General features: G+C 45.5%; 1 protein-coding gene across 1 annotated transcript in view; it reads left to right on the plus strand.

Annotated features, from left to right (window-relative positions):
- Positions 1-21,131, plus strand: part of il1rapl1a (interleukin 1 receptor accessory protein-like 1a) — a gene marked incomplete at both ends in the record, with an annotated part of 228,427 nt that overhangs the window by 134,890 nt on the left and 72,406 nt on the right. The window contains one exon of the mRNA XM_080753113.1: positions 8,083-8,157. Coding sequence (XP_080609239.1) covers positions 8,083-8,157 — 75 coding nt within the window. The remainder of the gene's footprint in view (positions 1-8,082; positions 8,158-21,131) is intronic.

Below are 21,131 nucleotides of genomic sequence, written 5' to 3' on the forward strand. Positions count from 1 at the left end.
AACTGAATGGGTCTGCATTACTGTATACTCTGAGGTGACTTTAACGGGAGCAACGAAAAGGGATGATTATTGCGCCATCATTGCAGGTTGTAATGAAACCGTCTCGAAGGTGACACCAGTACAGAAGTAAGGTCAGTTTTAATATACAGGGATCTCTCTGCCGCTGCAATATAAGAGGCCGTCAGCCTCGGAGCATAGCAGTGAGCACTGAGGCTTAGCGGTCTTCGGAGACCCCTACTAGGACTTTGTATTTGCTGAAGTCTCCATCTCTCTTCATCCCTCTACAGCAGCACTCTTCAATCCTCCTATTAATCTGGACTCCCCCCAGCTGGACCTCCTTTGTTGGTGAAAATGCTGAAAACCTTTGGGAGCCAATTACCTGAGACATTCCTGTGTTCACAACTTCACATGCTGTAGTGTGCGTGCGTGCATGCATGTGTGTGTGTGCGTGTGTGCATGCGTGTGTGCGTGCGTGCGTGCATGCGTGTGTGTGTGCAGGGACGTGCAGAGAATGTTAGAGAGACAGGGGCTGAAATTTCTAAAAGGGTCTTTTGGTGATAACATCGAAAATAGCGTGACGCGTTGGGGGCTTGGAGCTATTTTCGATGCTTGATTTCTACACATTTCTTGATTTCAACATAAGATGCTGCATTCAACTCAAGGAGAGTTTGAACAAGGCAATTCTCTTGAATGCTGGCATGCAGGTCATTTGCATTTCTTTCACCATTGTGAAAACTGCATTCATGGCCTGGAGAGGGCACTTTTTACAGATGGATAAAAGGGCAGGGGCTCAAGCCCCCTTTGATGTATATGTGTGCACGTGCCTGTGGGGGTGTGAGTGGATAGGAGGATGCATGGTTGGATGTGGGTTTGTGTCTACAGTATGTATTCATTTGAGCTTGTTTACTCGACCGCACAAGCATCCGTTTGTGTGTGTACGATTGTGTTTGTGTCCATTTGCTCTCTCAAAGTTGAATTAACGCTCTGGTTTGTGCAGTGTAATCGCATACGGTATACTCTCACTTTGGTTTGTTCTTATTTTCACCTTTGTCACCAATTAGCTGACAGTGAGTTACTCGACGGCACCCCCACCATGCGCGCACAGCACACGCGCACTCAGTGGCAGACTAACAGGAGAAGGCCACTGATCCGCGTATTCCAGTTCCATTGGTAATTCATTAATTTGCTGGTTCCCTACAGTCAGTCACCCAGAATAATCCATCTGGAAAGTCCAGTGAGCTTTTCCGCCACCAAGCAGAAATGGGATTTTTGGCTGACTGATCACAAAGCTTATATCCATGGAGTCCTGCTCTGTGTGTGTTAATATACTGACTGTACGCACGCACGTACTGTACATGCACATTCACAAAGCTTAACTTAGACTCTCTCTCTCTTTCTCTGTCACTTTCTCTCTCAATGGCACTTAAAACCTACTCACAGTGAAGCAGTGTTTGAGTTTCATTCTGACCCTCTGACTTCTTTTTCAGGCTGCCTCAGGATTTTGCCTTGTGTGCGTGTATGCATGTGTGGGTGTGTGTTCACACACGCACGCACACACCGCTTTCTGCATACACGCACAGGCAGACAGACTCATGTGTCACCACACTGCAGTGCTACAACATTCTATAATCACTTTATCACGTGGCACTTTAGAGCTTGCAGAGATGTTTGAGTGATTGAGCCCCGAAGGCGCTCAAACATCACTGTTGGACAGTGATTCATCGAACCTTGAGCTCGAAGAACAGCACTAGCCCGGCAATGCCTGACTCACACTAGAGCCCCGGAGCATGTCTTTGCACGGAAGATGGATTCTTTGTCTTTCTGCTCACAGACCACACCGTACAGTCTATACCACTGTTTCCCAAACACTAGGATGGGACCCATCTTTGGGTCACGGACACTTTTTTCCGTTTCCTACAACAACAAAAAATTATTAAATAAGAAAATCTAATAATTTCCATAAATATATATTAAAAAAAATGCTTTGTGCTACATTGAGCTTGTAGATATGCTATTTTCACTATCCTGGACAGTAGTGAAGTGACCATTTTGAAAGTAAGTTGTACATTCGACCACAGCCTGGAAAGGTTTTCCTTATTACGGTGCTAAAGTACCAAGGATGCTATTATACAGCTTGGTTACAAATGTACAGTAAACTGCTTGTGTTAATATTTGGAAGTAATGTCCATACATTGGTTGTGAGAGGCCTGCAGATTGCAGGAATGCCCAAGCCGAGAGCTAAGGCATTGGCTAAATTCTGTTCAGTGTCTATGATAATTGCCAGTCGCCACATATACTGTATACATCTGTATCCTGAAACACTTATTGTTGAGTTTCCCAAGTTTGGCCATCTACTATTGTTTGTGTTCAAGAATTTCTTGTTGAACGTGAACACAAATAAAGATGTTAAGTCTGAGATCGACGAAGAAGTTCACTTAATAAGGGACGGGATTACCCAGCATTGAGCCTCTGTTCTCCTGATGCCCTCTCAGCCACTCGTCCTTTGCAGTCTTAGCGTGAAAGCTTGTTTACATCTACCTTTTGTTTTTATTCCTGACTGCTTTGGTAATGGGAGGCAGAGACAGCCCACTATTTCCTGGGTTAGGATCCATAAAGGAATGGTAATTAAGATAATGAGATTTTCTGAGTGAAGCGTAGCATGCCAAAACGAGGGGAAGTGCGTCCCTAGACTGGCGCACACTTCAGCGTTATAATTCTAAAGCCTGATTTGTACTTAGTTGGGTGCCGGTGTCGCGCTCCAAAAATAGCCGATCTACAAACTCATCATGGTGTATATACACAGTAAAGTGACCTTCTTTAAGTCATTTTTGTGCTCATTGTCATCTTCGCTCCTTCCCCTCCCCTACACGTCGGGCACCTCGTTTGTCGTGGGCTTTGCAATTAGTTATAGGATCACCCATTGTGTATTTACAGAATGTATAGCAGTTTGATATGTAATTAGAAGTGTATCAGTATCCAGTGTAATTGGTGCTGTGTGATTACCTACTGTATTAACGGTGCAAACAGCCGTGCCTAAGAGTCCATGACCAGCCCTCTCTTATAGAGGCTTGTTGAATACCCACTTCACCGCTGCTCCCAAAACGCTGCATGATATATCCGTTCTACACATCGAAAATAACTGCTATCTGCCAAACATTTGCAGCAAAAATATCAGAAGTGATGTCAACCACGTCGAACTTCGTCCACCAACTCAAAACCCACATACTGTAGGAAGGGATTGCTACTGCAGGAAGCTAGCTTGTGAGTCAGACATTCACACACATGCGCGCACGCACGCACACGCACACACACACACCACACACTCACACACACACACACACACACACACACACACACACACACACACACACACACACACACACACACACACACACATACAAACCTGATGGTTAATACATGAGAATTAATTATGAATTTCTTAATAGTGATTTTTCTCGACTGGAATACAATTATTATACAGCAGAGACTCCCGAGACAAGATGAGGCACTTTGCGGTCACTTTATGTGATACTGAATGAATGTGATACTGAACACATGCACACACCCACGCACACACGCACGCACGCACACACCCACACACACACTGAAAAGTAAAAACCTTAAAACAGCTTGTTAGGGAGTGCTTATAATAAGAGAAAAGATGTAAGAGGCTAGCGAGGACACTCTAAGGAACCATCCTAATGAAGGCAACTGGCTAACGAACCAGCCTGAATGCACAGTCGACGCAACTCAACTCTGCAATTAGACATGCCTGGAAGGCCTGCAAGTAGCCTCTTTGTGTGTGTGTGTGTGTGTGTGTGTGTGTGTGCGTGCGCGTGTGTGTGTGTGTGTGTGTGTGTGTGTGTGTGTGTGTGTGTGTGTGTGTGTGTGTGTGTGTGTGTGTGTGTGTGTGTGTGTGTGTGTGTGTGTGTGTGTGTGTGCGCGTGTGGCTGCATGACAGACAGACAGTTGTTTTTAGGTTGTGAGAGGACACAGCAGGAGAATGCACTTCACTGATTTGCTCTACGGTGGTTTTAATTAGAAGAAATACTAGACACAGGCCTTGGCATGTTCTGTATAAACTGGTATGGGTTTGTCAAAGCTTATGCTGTAACTAAAATATACTATGCGGCACATGCGTACAAACTGTAATGTAGTGCATATCTGCGGTGTATCATTCTTCCCTTCTTTAAACTTAGTGCAGTTCAAATGCGGTTTGTAGAACTAGACTGCACACCTCCACAGCACTCAATCATCAATGGAAATAAGGGATTTCATGCTTTTTTCAGATGCTGTGTTTTGCTTGCTAACACAGACGTGTTTACAGTAATGGGTTTAGGGTGCTCTGGTTCACGGGGAATTGGGGATGCAACGATAATAAGACCTGCTCCCGCTTTGAATGCCTCCCTCAGAACACTGTGACCCAATGGAGGCATTAAAATGAAGACATTGATAAATAGTGTAGAAATGAGTCCATTACATCAGTCTCTCTCAACTGCAGGGAGAATGTGTTTTTCTTCAGCTTCAAAGACAAAAAATACAGCATGATATCAGCTTTACCGATAATTCCCCCAAAACATAACTTGATATGCTTTATCAACAGTCACTGTATTAGCAATTCACTGCCGTAGTTGCTTAACCACTTAAATCTAGGGGTGTAACGATACATTTTAACAGCGATTTGATACATATCACGATACATGGTTGACGATACGATACATGGACGATATTGGTACATTCATGGTGATACGATACGATTCGATTCAATGATTTAAAATCGATATAGTAACTATTTAGCAAAGAAATGAAATCTGTGTGAAAAGTGTGCATAGTGCAGGTTTTTAAGGGAAACGTATTATTATGGATATAAATAAGTAAACACAGTGATTATCTGCCAAATACATGGACATTGTACAATGACAAACCTGCACCTTGACATAAACCCAGAGATTACACACATTTATCGATAGACCAGTGTAGCTATATGGAAAGGAAAAGTAATTAAACCCCTCCTTTTAATTCTTTCTTCTTAAAAATGCTAAATACAATGCCCAAGTAGGTAGTATCGATACGATCGATTCTTTGCACTGCCGATTCGATACGATACAAAATAAAACGATACGATTCGATTTTAGCTGTTTTCATTTCGATATACTTCGATTTTTTAAGTTAAAAACGATATTTCGATGCAGTTACTATATCGTTACACCCTTACTTAAATCCCTTTTCCCTATACCAAATCTCTAACGAAATGGAGCAGCACCTTTAAGTTCTTTCCACAAGTCATCATCATCATCATCAGGTCTCTTGCTCGGCGGCGGGGACGTCGCCATGCGTAGAGCCAATCAGTTTCACCAATCTTCTCCATTTGGGTCGATCCAGTGCTAGGGGCTCAGCATCATCCAATGACAGGCCCATTTGGTGTAGGTCCCTGGTGATGGCATCAATCCAGCGAGTGCGTGGTGCACCGCGGGGGCGTTTCCAACCAGCGGCTTTTGGATCGCAGTGGAGGATAGCGTATGTAGGGTGATCAGGGGGGAGTCTTCTGATGTGGCCATACCATCGCAACATCATCTTTACGTTCTACGAATCCAAGTACTCTTGTCTCAAACTACTGGATGAAATGAAGGACAACCTTCTGCTGGACATGTATCTGGCTCCTCATTTCAGAACACTGTACGCACAAATATTGAGCTTGTAGATCAGCTCTTTTCGTCGAATGTCTGCCAATTTTCAACAAATGTCCGCTTGACCAGAATAAGGACGCTATGGTTCATGTGATTAATTACCAGTATTGCTAACCTTCTCCTGTTTTTCATTATGATGTTTTTAGAATACTTTGCGGAAGACCATGTTTTGATCACCTTGGTAGATGCTGTGTGTTCGCCACATGCATTGCATGCACGCTCTCTCCACAAAATCCCAACTCATTGAAAATGTAATCGCTTTGCTTAAATTCTTATCTAAGATCCATATCAAGCATTCCAATCAAAGTGAAAAGTAAAGTCTCAAAGACGTATGAGACGGTACAAAATTTAAAGTGAATTCATGTGGGCTAAGACATTCATTTCCTCTTCTCGCTGCTCACACTGTAAAGTAATGATGAGACACTGTGGAACTCTAGCCCCACTGACATACTCACTGAGTGTATCAGTAAGCAAGTAGAAACATGAATATACTAGGAGGATTGTGTCAGTGAAATATGATTCAAAACTACAATCTAAAAGTGAATTATGTTTGTATTATCTTGGCTGAAAGAGCCTTTATAAGGGGCTGTGGAATGATAAAGACCTGGTACTTTCAACAACCACGCACGCACGCACGCACGCACGCACGCACGCACACACACACACACACACACACACACACACACACACACACACTTACTCTATCTCTCTCTCTCTTATTCTGGGCTTCCTCTGAAAGCTTGCTGGCTTTATAACTGTTTTATACAGTTATAATACCCTCAAGGGCTCTCTTTACCGTGATTATGAGTACCCTGGTGGTGTTGAAGGTAATAGTCTGTCTACCGTGTCTAAATAAAACATATATGCATAACATCATACATACCATCTCGCTGGCGTTGCTGAAAGCTATCATCCATAATGTCCTCCCTGGGATTTGGACTCAGGCCTGCCACATGGTAGATTAAATCTTTACCATTGAGCTAAGACGGAAGAGAATGTCCATTTGGGCAGGGGAGATTTGAGCTTCAGGTAATAACTCTTTGTTAACCAGCAGTGTATACCCAAACACAGGGTATACATTCCTCAATAAAAGGGCAGGAAGACCAAATGCAACCACTGCAGATGCACTAGCTATATTGTATTAACATACTAGATTGGTCAAATTAAAATGTTCACTAAAGAAAATTCTGGGTTGCAGCTTTAAAGGCAAGGTCAAGAAAAAGCAAAGGAATGAAGAAAGTAGTGCATGCACATCCGTGGCCCAGGTGCTAGACAAGCAGAATCATCAAGAGGGACATAGAGTCTGCACACTGGTTAAGCTCCATAAGTTTATTGCTGGTCAACGTTTTGATCTTAATAGATCTTCATCAGGACATGATGAAGATCAAGAAAAGGCAAAGGGCCTTGGTTTCCTTTTTTCAAGAAAAAGCAAAGGGCCTTGGTTTCCTTTTTTCTTCCTGAGTGCAGATTTGTTTCACATGATCAAGACATTGAATCCAACACACCACCACCATGTACATGCATGACCCCCTTTCCTGTTGCCTCTCCCCTCCTTCCTTCGGAGCAGCGCATGCAGCCATCCCCGCTGAACATACAAATGCTTTTAAAACTGCTGCGTGTTGCGGCGCTCCCCAGAGGGACGACTGCAACAGCAGTCTGACATCCACCGTATGGATGATTAGCATCATTAGAGCATCAGCTGCTCTCTCTATCTCTCTCTCTCTCTCTCTCTCTCTCTCTCTCTCTCTCTCTCTCTCTCTCTCTCTCTCTCTCTCTCTCACACACACACACAGCACGATGAGCTCTTCAAACACACAACACTCACACAGATTAACTGGTAGCTTGTTCCTGGCAAACCAGTGATTAATTTATGATGAGAAGTAGGGCAGGCAAATGGGATCCAAGGTCTATAGACACTAGATTGCTATATGGCTAGAGAGGGGGAGAGGGAGAGAGGGGGAGAGAGAGAGGGAGATTGAGAGAGATGGAGAGAGAGAGAGAGAGGGAGATAGGGAGATGGAAGGGTGAGGACAGGGAGGAAAATGTTTAATGGTGCTGAGCAGCGAGTCATTGAGAAGTGAGTGAAGAGGCAAGAAGAGGAGAAACGTACTTTCTGGCTTTGCCGTGTGTGAGCCACACAGACACACACACACACACACACACACACACACACACACACACACACACACACACACACACACACACACACACAAACAGAGAGAGAGAACACATTGGAACATCTGGAAGCAGAGGACAACAGCGAAAGAACAAACAAAAATACCCCCAGCTCAATCACAGACGCCGGCTATCTCTCTTGTATGACAGCTTGGTTATATTGTTAGTCTGTCTGTCGCGTCTAAAATTGTGTTTTCTCCCCCCCCCCCCTTTCTTTCAGCGCCTTTGACCGACAAGCCGCCAAAGATCCTGTTTCCCTCCGAAAACAAGATTAGCAACATGGAGCTTCAGCTAGGTAAGGTGCATCATGGGATTTCCTCCAGCTGCGGCGCCGGCCCTGTGTGTCATCTCCAAATGACAGGGAATGGATGACTTTACAAATCTTTTCCAACACACCTCCGGGCGCTCGTGGGCAGATTGATGATGGCACTTTTTATTTAGCTGGGAAATGGGGGAAAAAGACAACCGTAATAGTGTTTTCCGTATATGCAAATGGCGGCGCTCCGATGTCCCCAAGGCTGTTTCCTCAACAATGGCGAGTCCATATGGCGCCAGAGTTCCATACGCTGGCTTTCCACATGGAGAGCCGGCCGCAGTCGCCGCCGCTGTTTGTCTTTTTTGATGGAGGGGGAGGGTCACCATGGGCTCTGGAGGTGTGTGTGCGTGTGCATGTGTGCGTCCTGTGCGTGTGTGTTGTGTTTGTGCGCTGTGTGTGTTTGTTTGTTTGTGTGTGTGTGTTCTGTGACAGCATATTGCTTGATTTCTGGGCACATTCAGCTGTCCACATGGTGCTTGCTGTTCTCTGAATGGCTAATGCATCTGTCAGGGTGAAGGCGATTGGACAAGACGGAGAGGTCTGGAAAATAGAGTGGGTTCGTGTGTGTGTGTGTGTACACTGTATGAAAGCGAGACAGAGTGTGTGTGTGTGTGTGTGTGTGTGTGTGTGTGTGTGTGTGTGTGTGTGTGTGTGTGTGTGTGTGTGTGTGTGTGTGTGTGTGTGTACACATGCAGGACATGGTGACATGGTGAGGTGCTAAATTGAGCGGTGGCCTTTTGTCTTCATGCTGTGCTTCATTTAAAAGGCCTCTATGGATGGCTGACCAAGAATGAAAGTTTGTAGTTTTTATTGCAGTTTTCATTAAACGGACAAACAAGCACAGCCTCACACACCTCGGTACACGTAGGACCAGCCACACGGAATAAACGGGATGCACGACGTTGCGCTTTCATATATTTGTGTTGTCTCTTTGCTCCTTAGTTTAAGGAAAGGCTTGGCGTGTCCTATTGGTTCAATTCTCCTTTTGCACAAAGTAGTGCAATGCGAGATAGAGGGCGCCAGATCCCTTTGAGTCACACCCTACCACTACTTCCTGTTCTTCCACAGAGCATTGATTCTAGTTGTTTTCTCCATTAGATTAAAGTGCTTTCTTTTCACTTTTTTCAACTTTTATTACTTGTCAAAATACGTTTTATTTGTCTGCCTCATCTTTTTACCATCCCAAGTAATAAAAGTTGAAAAAAGTGAAAAGAAATCTAATGGAGAAAATGACTAGAATCAATGCTCTGTGGATGAACAGGAAGGAGTGGTAGGGTGTGACTCAAAGGGATCTGGCGCCCTCTATCTTGCATTGCACTACTTTGTGCAAAAGGAGAATTGGCTGATTGTTGCGACCATAGCTAGGTCACAGTTTACTATGAAAACTGGCAGATCCTGTCCACCAGTCCGTCCGTAACGCCTCAATGTCTATATCTGACCTGTTCTGACATCACATTGTTGACTGTCACGCTCTGACATCACTGTGATGTCAGACTCGACCAGCAACTATCATCACCTGGATATGAAGATCACGACACTGACCTCATCAAACCCTGGATATCCATACACACATAGACGACTGGATCATGACCTAGATCTCCATATATGGAGCTGGTCAATACCTCTACATCTGACCTCACGGACGTTTATGGATATAGATGACCTGTTCTGACATCACAGTGATGACCAGCTCAGTAGAAGTGTATACACCATGGTTCTTCAACAGGGGGTCCGGGACCCCTAGGGGGTCCTCAGAGTTACTACAGGGGGTCCTCCAAATCTTTGAGTGATAGAAACTTTTTTTGCTCCTTCTTTATATTGACCACTTGATCCCTATAGCGTCCATTTTCTGAGAACTTTAGCCAAAAATAGCAAGCTTGTAGATCGGCTATTTTCAGCAAAAAGCTTTGGTGTTGAGGGGAAAAAGAGCCGACTAAGTACAGAGTGAAAGGTCAAGTTTATTAAGTATTGATGGTTCAAGTGGTTAAATATCTGAAAACACTGACATGAATCCAAAATACAGTGACGATTCTGCTGTCAAACAATGAAACTATATGGAATCTACGATAAGGTTGTGGGTGGGGGTCCCTGCTTCATCTCTCTCTCAACTAAGGGGACCTTGGCCTGAAAACATTGAAGACCCCTGGTATACACTATACAGGTACATGCCAAAGCGCCCATGTGCGTGTCTCTACAACGCCTACAACACCAGCAGCACAAGAGGGAGAGGAAAGGTGGAGGAAAAAGCATGCACAAGCAGTGGCGTCACACCAAATTCTGGGCCCTGGGTACAAGGATTCACTGCGGGCCCCCCATGAATGTTAACTATTGAAAAATAGCAAATATACAAGCTCACAGCGCGGCACCGAGTGCCGCGCTGCGAGCTTGTAGATCTGCTATTTTTCAATAGCTAAAGTTACTAGGGCCCCTCCACCTTGGGCCCTAGTAACTCAGTCCCACTCCCCCCCCCGCCCCTGTGCACAAGACACACAGACAGACAGACAGACAGAGACAGACAGAGAGATCATGCCTCGTGTCCGTACAGCGAGTGTAACAGGCTCCCAGCAGAGTGTCTAAAGCACAGAGAGACACAGAGGTAAATATTTTACGGGCAGGCCTCCATTTTGTGAGCAGAGAAGTTGCCTCTCCCGGGCAGACCAGACCAGACAGGCCTTCTTCTTTTTATTTAGCTTTATTTATTTATTCTCCTCTTTCTTAATATTTGTTGAGTCATGCCCTGAGCAGCTTTATGGACCAGCCTGGCAGATTTACGGCATGCCAGGCCATGCAAGGGGGGGGGGGTGGTTTAGTCCCTTATGGCAAATATGAGAGAGAGAGAGAGACGGAAAGAGAGAGCGAGAGAGACAGGGAGAGAGAGAGAGAGAGAGAGAGAGAGAGCGATGGAGGGAAAGAACGGCGGGATAAAGCAGGGACCAGTGGAAGGGCAATAAAAGCCTAGCCATAAGCAGAGGGATAAATCTGCAACATTGCCAGGAAACACTGCCTCAGTTTATCTCCTAGTGCAACCCTCAGCTCACAGCCAGCACAGCCTGCTTGACACGCACGCACGCACGCACGCACGCACGCACGCACGCACGCACGCACGCACACGCACGCACGCACGCTCGTACGCACACACGCACACGCACACACACACACACACACACACACACACACACACACACACACACACACACACACACAGATATACATGCACAAGGCACACGTGTTACTTAGCGGTAAACGCTCACGTGGTGTTACATACACACACACACACACACACACACACACACACACTTTCGCAGGAGACGCAGCGGGGTAATAGAGGATGATGCAGGGAGAAAGGACACAATAGGATATTAAGCAAGATGGATAGCAAATGAAAGCTAGAGATTGAACGGACAGAAATAGAGAGTGGGAGAATGCAAAGAGGGAGAGCGAGGCCAGAGAGAGAGAGAGATCGAGAGGGTGAGAGAGCGAGAGAGAGAGATAGAGAGAGAGAGAGAGAGGATTAGGGATGGGACGATATGAACATTTCATATCACGATTTATTGTGACAAAAGAAATCGCGATTTACGATATTATCGCGGTAATCAAAATCCATTATCCTGGGCCGGAACATTTGCCAAAGTATTGCAGATCTACAAGCTCCGGTCTGTGTTGCAGGGCTGGCTGATGACGCAGCTACCCTAACCTCCAATCAGCAACGACGTCACCTATGTCACAACTGACGTTAGGAAATACGAGTCAACTGAATCATGGCCAGACAGAGTAGCGAAGTGGACAAAACAAATCCATGGAACATAGCTTAGCAGGTTGGTATCCAGGCTAAAAAAAGACTGTATCAAGTACATAAATTATAAGTACCTTTTACCAATAGAGGGTTTATCATGTACCTGATATGCAGCTCGGTCCAATAAAAGGTGAATTGATCCCAGTGCATGACGACGAAGGACGATATCACGATAAATGAAAACTCCACGATAGGATTATCATGAGTGTTTTTTATCACGATAAACGATAACATTGCTTATTGTCCCATCCTTAGAGGGGATGGGGAGAGAGCAGGAGAGTGAGAGATTGAAAAGGATCGGGCATTTGACGCCGCACAGAAAGAAAAATCAAACCTCGGTTCGAAGTGGAGCGGTGAATTTGAGCAGCTGTACCCTATGTGAGTGAGTGTAAACTGTGCCTGTGAGTGAGTGGTGAGTGTGCCTGGCCTGCACAAAACAGCGCCCCTCCTTTAACTAGTGTGTTGTGTGTGGCCACTCAAGGTATTGCCAGGCTACGGACGGACACGGCCAGCCAGCCAGCCACCCAGCCACCCAGCCACCCACATACCCACGGACATACCTGTCTATTGGGAGCGCTTTCACCGCTCCAAAAAGAGACAGACAGACAGAGAGAGAGAAGGAGAGAGAAGAGATGCAGAGGAAGGGAGCTACAGTGGGGAGGCTAATGTGAGAGTAGGAGGAAGGGAGAATAGGTGTAGAGAGACACATGGGGGGATCAGAGGCAGTGTTGGCCCCTCTGGGGAGCGGAGGGGAGGGGACGGGAGGGAGGGTGGGGGTCTCGTCAGTGTGACGGCGAGTGGCGAGTGAGTCCCATCATCCCTATTTCCCCTGTGCCCCCCCCCCCCCCAACATGTCCTTCTCCCCTGTTTCTGCTGAGGCACTGAAAATCCACAGCCCCTACATCGTCACTGTCGGGCAGAAACCTCGTATCTCCAAGTTTCAAATGTGTATATTTTTTCTCAAAGTAAAGCACTGCTTCATCATGCAAGGCCATCGCGCAAAAGTAGTGAAAATAGCTGATCTACACACAACGCGGTGCGAGGCGGTGTGTGCTTGTAGATCGGCTGTTTTCACTAGTTTAAATCTTTTTGAAAATGATAAATACAAAACAAACGGTTTTGGACATACAAGGTTTCCATCCGACAACGACGATATGCCCACACACACACACACGCACACGCACACACCAGCAGTCATGAGTCTGTAGCTCTTACCGCATCGCAGTCAGTGCATACCAATTCCGATCAGTGATCCGATTGGCTTCCGTGATACGTTCGTTGTAAAAATATCACACAAAACCACACAATCCACTTTACTATCTCGGATCCAAATATTGTACTTTTACTCCACTGCGTTTATTTGAAAACTTCAGTGGCTAGTTAATTTGCAGATATACATTTTAACATACTGTACGTTAACCACTTTAGCCCTATTTTATACCTAGGCTATTTGAAAACAGACGATCTACAAGCTGACAGCACGTCGCATTGCGACCCGTTGTGAGCTTGTAGATCGGCTATTTTCAAATGTTTAGTATTTAGTACTTTTACTTTTGGTACTTGTATACATTTTGATGCCAACACTTTCATACTTTTACTTCCAGACTTTTACTTGTGACGGAGAATTTCTATACACACACACACACACACACACACACACACACACACACACACACACACACACACACACACACACACACACACACACACACTCGGTTTTTATTTATGTACGAAACGACACTTGGAGAGAAAGCGTCCTCATCATTGGTTTTATAGTTCCTTTGGGAAAACCGTCACCAAGGTTGCAATTGTGATTCACCTTTCGCAACCCAAAAACACCAACCTTAGCCATCCTGTTCCTCTGGAGGCAGATTTACTGACTTTCGCCCTCACCCCCCCATGATGAGTTGGTACAGTCCACTTCCCCTCTCCAGGAATGCAGGGATGATTCACGTAGCTGATGCTACCGGGGGGGTGAGGGGGGGTGGAAGGGGGCATCCGTCATCCCTGGGGGGGGGGGCTGTCACAGAAAGAGAAAGACACACACACACACACACACACACACACACACACACACACACACACACACACACACACACACACACACACGTACTGTACAGTACATACTGTAGACACGTACTCACACACCTATTGTAGGTGGCAGATTCTACCTAGACACACACATTAGATAGATTTCTGGAAACGCACTATTGTGCACGAGCGCGCGCGCACACACACACACACACACACACACACACACACACACACACACACACACACACACACACACACACACACACACACACACACACACACACACACCCTCAGGGTGATTTGTCATGGACATACTGTCCCAGGGGGGTAGAGTGAGAGATTCACACACGCTTACGCAGCAATCCACTTGGAGCGTCTTGCATTCTCGCTCTCTCCCCCCCCCCTCCCACACACACACACACACACACACACACACACACACACACACACACACACACACACACACACACACACACACACAGAGAGAGACGTGCAAATACCCACACAAACATGCACACATGCAAACAGACACACCGAAATATGAAAAGAAAACACATATACAGTAGTATACACACACAGCCACATGGCTAAAACACACACACACGCAAGCACGCACGCACGCACGCACGCACGCACGCACGCACGCACGCACGCACGCACGCACACACACATACACACACACACACACACACACACACACACGTGCACACACACACACACACACACACACACACACACACGCACCCCCGCTTACGGCGCAGTCCCTGTGAGTGTGGGATAATTGTAACTGATAGAGGATTTTAGCGGCCCCCAAAGCCAGCAGATGGGTGCACTCTAGTGGAAAGGAATTAGACTCCATTATTTCAGAGCGAATCCCCATCAGCCAGGATGGACAGGCCTCCGTCTGAGGGCTTCCATCAGAGACGCTCCACTCACACCTAAATCATTCACTCTGTCACGGACACGCTGGCCTGGTAGTGGTGCACTGCACGCATAAGACTCACAGGCACCACACATGAGGAAATGCAGGTGCACGCATTGTGCAGTGATGCAGGTACAGTATACGTGCACACACGTGTGCGCATACAGTACACAGTATAAATGCAGACTTGCAGGTATGTGTGAGCACTTAGAGTTGTGTCTTTGCAAGTACATACACATCTTCGTCAGAGCTGGATCTTTGCAAGTCGCACGTGTATGCACACTCATGCGCACGCACACGCATGCACGCACACACGCACACAAGCATACACACACTATACTGTATAATGGCATATGCAGTACGTGCAAACATTCAGCATATACTGTATAGGTGTGCAGGAATGCAGCCACGTGCGCACACACGCACGCACGCACGCACGCACGCACGCACGCACGCACGCACGCACGCACGCACACACACACACACACACACACACACACACACACACACACACACACACACACACACACACACACACACACACACACACACACGCATGCACGCACATGTATACTGTATATATAGTGAAATAAAAGTGAAGGCTATTGTTGTAAATGCATAAAGTCTACCGACATCTGTAATCGCAAGTTGTGTGTGTATTTGTATTTGAGCGAGAGAGAAATTACGATATTAAGTGAGCAACAATACAGTAGGCTACTGGAGCAGATGTGACTGTGCGGTTTGCTACGTCATCACTCCATTTAGTGAAATAGATGCTTAGGTTATATAGCAGAAAATGTATAGAATCTACTGACAACAGCTGTCAAACAACCGTTTGTGTAATGCTGACACGGTTGTGTTACACTTCACGCCCAATTCCAGAACGCTGGCAAGCCATGAAAAAGCAGCGCACGGATGCAGCTTTGTTTGGTTCTGTGTAAAAAAGAAAAGAAGAAAATCTGTATAAAAGTGGCCACACAGACAAAATATTGCTTAATTTATACTGCATTGTGCGCTGATTTTGTGCACCCCAATTAGCAAATCTACAGACAGGTCGTATAAATCAAATTATGGTTCCGCCACTATCTCTCTCTATCTCTCAATATTTTTCACTCTTTCCATCTCAACAACACCAGCTACAAGTACATGGAATGTGTGTCTGAAGCATAGACTGTAAAACAGAAATGGACGGCACCACACCGTTGGTTTCTTCAGATCAAATCCTCAATCTTTCAATATTCAGTCCAGTAATGAAAACGGAAATTAATCAAATGAATGCTATTGGCTGGAGGGCGGGTCTTCACTCGGCAGAACCAATAGAAAGCCTAGAAACATAGCCTACTTTATCATTCATTTTAAATTTAATGTGACCATAATTTACTAAACGCATATCATGATGATTTTAAAAAGACATAAATAAATAAAATCAAGTGTAAAGTTCGCCAAATCCTCATAGACTTTTTTTTGGGAGGGGGGTACTTTTATGCCTTTATTGATAGGATAGGCTTGCGTAGCCAGACAACTATTGCACAATCTCCGAATGCTATATAGAATCCGGAACTACAGCTCCTGAACAGCGAGTGATGGAATCTGACATTTCCGTTCATGAAAATATGTTTTAACTCATTTCGTGCTCCTGAAATTAACGGATTAAAATGTCCAGCGTGCCTCCCGCAGGCTGCATCCACGACCGTTGTCTTATTTTGAAGGCCAGAAGTCCATAGCGTAAACACTTCCGGTTTGACGTCATCGCGTCATTCACAGGAAGCGGTCATCGTCCACATGGTGTTGTGTAATGGCCGATCGGTGCTTTTCAACATGTGTTATATAAGCGAGAATCTACTGCCATCCTCGCTTTGAAAGTGTTGTTTGGAGATAATGGACATTAAAGATGAGATTCCCCGTCTGCCTCAATGTTATGGGATTACTATTTTGTGCTCATGGATCCGTGATGATGATAAATCGGCGAGGGAGATCGTCTCGGGACCTTCCGCGCATGTACCCGGTAGGATAACCGCCGTTACAGTAATATATTACTTTTCGCGAGTATACTCGGGATCGGCACCATGATACTCGAGTATTTTTCAAGTATTCTCGGGTATGAGTTAAAATGTCATTTCTGCTAAGCAGCAAGCTATGTATGCTTGGATGATTTTTATTTATATTAGGATAAATTTGTGCGATGTTAAAAACAAAACGGAAGTGGGGAGGAGGCTTCACTTCCGCTTTAACCGGATACTCGTTCTTCTTACATTACCCCAGACTGTATGACGGGAGCGATTCCAAATCGCGGAGTCAACAGTCTGGCCACGCGAGACTATTGATCGGACAGTAGACTGACAGGAAATGGGGAGAAAGATGGGGAGTGACACACAGCACAAGGTAGTCGGGATCGGGAATCGAACCAGCGACACGCTGTCAGGCAACACTGAGCCTATGTGGTATGCGCCTCGACCAGTAAGCCAGCGGGCGCCCCTATAGCTAAATGTTCCTTGACACCACTAGAAGGTGAAATAGTGACATCTGCTGGGCCATTAATAGGAACAGCAGCTTCACTGAGAACCTGGACGTGGCTTCATTTCAAGCGAACAAAACTTGCCCCTTGATCTCAAGTCTAATGTATGTCACTAGAAATTCGCGGCCGCTGTGCGGCCGCTCAGTTTCTAGGCCTAAAGGGGTTTAGGTTTTAAGTCAGATTAATCATGAACAAAAAGGCACTCTTGGTTGGACACCAATAACTCAGGAAACAGGAACAATTGTGTAAGGTGTCCAGTGTAGTCAACGTGTGCATTTCCAAATCCTCATCTACTATTATTCAATATTAATATCTATCTCTCTATATTTCTATCTATCTCCCTCTGTCTCTATTGATAGATGCATGTACTGTATCTATCTATCTGTGCCTCTCTATAGCGTATTAATTATTAGTATTACTATTGTTATGATGTAGGATCTCTCTCTCTCTCTCTCTCTCTCTCTCTCTCTCTCTCTCTCTCTCTCTCTCTCTCTCTCTCTCTCTCTCTCTCTCTCAGTGCCTGGGCTGGCTTAGGCTGGCTTCATCAAACATGTCCGTTGACTGCCCTGTGCCCTGTGTGCTTGAAGTGGGCGTGGCCTCTTAGCCAGTTGTATAAGTAGATGAGCAGTGATGGCATCACACAAGAACCCCAGATGTACAGCATCGAAGCACGTTCTGCTTCCCATACCCCCTCCACCCCTGCGACCCATCTCTCTCCCTCCTTTCTCTCTCCTTTCACCTCATCTCTCAGAGCAAACCTCTCCCTGATCTCTTGATTGCAACTCATTTGAGGTGATGTCGCGATGAGGATCCGTCGGCTCTCACAAGCTCCTGTTCTCAGCCTGTCGAAGTTGTTAACCCCAAACCGACCCCATCCCCCATCCCCCATAACTGCTGACACACAACTATGCACTTTGGAACGCGTGAGTGTGTGCGCGGCATGCACGCACGCACGCACGCACGCACGCACACACACACTAGGGATGGGACGATATCGTCCTCCATCATGCACTGGGTTCAATTCACCTTTTATTTGCCGAGCCGCATATCCGGTACCACTTAAACCCTCTAGCATTGGTCAAATCTTTTTTTCCCTCTCTATCAAATGTCTTTGCCAAAAAATAGCCGATCTACAAGCTCACAACGCGTCACGTTGTGAGCTTGTAGATCTGCTATTTTTTGGCAAATGTTCCTCCGCAGGATAATGGATTTTGATTATTGCGATAAATATCGTAAATCGTGTTTTTTTTTGTCACAATAATAAATCGTGATATGACATTTTTATATCGTCCCATCCCTAATACACACACACACACACACACACCTACACACACACACACACACACACACACACACACACACACACACACACACACACACACACACACACACACACACACACACACACAAACACACACACACACAAACAAACAGGCGTTATCTCATTGAGGTCCGCGGGAACTAGAAGAGGCTCTCTACTGCCAGCGTGCCTAGCTGTGACACCTGACATGCCATGTTTCCGTGGAGATGGCTGAAATTGACATAGCCCATAGGTTGCTGAAGGTCGGCTCTGAGTCACTCACTAAATTGCTCTCTCTCTATCTCTCTCTCTCTCTCTCTCTCTCTCTCTCTCTCTCTCTCTCTCTCTCTCTCTCTGTCTGAAAATATACTCGCTCTGCCCATTTGTGGCTCTCATGAACACTCTCTGTCTCTTGCACACACTCTATGCCTCCCACTTACTCCTCCTTTCTGTCACTTTCTTGCTATATACTGTACTGTTCTATTTCCCAGACAGTATGTCCTCTATATACTGTACATGGATGACTTGAGAGAGATGTACAGTACAGCATTGTCATATATTGTGCGCGCGTCCGTGCCCGAGTGTGTGCTTTTGCGTTTTGTGGACAAATGTTGAAAGCACTTGATTGAGATCGGCATGTCAATATTTGGCGTACCCAATTCCATGTAACTGAAGCTTCGTAAGGTTGGGGTTATGGTACGGGCAGTGGTGGAAAAAGTACTCAAATGTTTTACTTAAAGTTATACCATGTAACTTTTTTTATAAAACAAATCTTAAAATTGTCCTAACTGTTAAATCGCTAAAGTTTTAGAACACCCACTCCGTTATTTTCAGCTTCTAAAGCCTTCTCTTTATATGTTTTCTATGATCCTGGCCGGGGACCGGATTTCGCGGAAAAATTACGTCATCTGCATCATCTGTATACGTTGTGTATACGTTGGCCAATCACATCGCGGATCATACACACATGATACACTACCGGCCAATCACAGCGTATCTGCCGTGTCTTCAGGAAGTAGCCTCCCTCAGCTCCAGTGTTTACCAGGAAGGATTCTTAACCTCTTAATCCCCTAATCCTGGCCAGAAAATTACGCTCTACCATGCGTTCTACCCCTCCACAGATTTGTATCGGTCGCGGTGGTTTGCGGCGCTGCTCCTGTGGTCCGCGGCGGTGGTCCACGGCGGTGGTCCACGACGACTCCGGGCGAAAAACGGCCGAAAAAAGCAATACCGCTACTGACCACTAGTTTAGCAATTTACACAGTATAGCTTTAAGTAAAAGTACCAATACTGCATATAGAATTACTCTGTTACAAGTAAAAGTCCGGAATTCAAAATGTACCAGAGTAAAAGTACGAAAGTGTTGACATCAAAATGTACTTGATGTACAAAAAGTAACTGTACCAAATGTTTGAAAATAGCTACAAGCTCACACCGTGTCGCATCGCGACGCGTTGTGAGCTTGTAGATCGCATCGCGACACCTAGGCTATTTTCAAATAGCCTAGGTATAAAATAGGGCTAAAGTGGATTAATGTATGTTTTATAATATAATCATTTATATCTGCAATGTAACTAGTAACTAAAGTTTTCAAATAATTGTAGTGGAGTAAAAGTACAATATTTGGAACCGAGATGTAGTGGAGTAGAAGTAAAAGGGCTGAAAACTGGAAATACTCAGTATACCTCAAAACTGTACTTAAGTACAGTAATTAAGTAAATGTACTTAGTTACTTTACACCACTGGGTACAGGGGATAGGCAACGCAATGTCCCCAAAAGTTTCCAAACCCAACCATGTGTGCACGTCTGTGAGTGATTCCGTACATCTCTGTGTGTGTGTGTGTGTGTGTGTGTGTGTGTGTGTGTGTGTGTGTGTGTGTGTGTGTGTGTGTGTGTGTGTGTGTGTGTGTGTGTGTGCGTGCGTGCGTGCGTGCGTGCGTGCGTGCGTGCGTGCGTGCGTGCGTGCGTGCGTGCGTGCGTGCGTGCGTGCGTGCGTGCGTGCGTGTGTGTGCGTGCGTGAGGATCTCTCAGATGTTACAGCCATACCACCTGTGTGCACACGCTCTATTATGATATGAGATTGAAACGATGATACTGATTAAAATGTAGATGATTATGTTGACAAGAATTATGATGGCAATTGCAACAACGTTGATGACAATGATGATGACAGCCCTGTTGTTGTTGTTTAATGACGATGATGACGCTCTCTATTCAGTGGTGTAAAGTAACTAAGTACATTTACTTAAGTACTGTACTTAAGTACACTTTTGAGGTATTTGTACTTCAGGGTGCCCTCACACCAAAATACCTAGAGTGGAATCCGCCAATGCATTTCAATGAGAATGGAGCGTTTTTTTGCAGAAATCCTCTACTGGCAAAAAACAC

The sequence above is a fragment of the Nannobrachium achirus genome (assembly GCF_963921795.1).
Source record: "Nannobrachium achirus genome assembly, chromosome: 22".
NCBI classification, from domain to species: Eukaryota; Metazoa; Chordata; class Actinopteri; order Myctophiformes; family Myctophidae; genus Nannobrachium; species Nannobrachium achirus.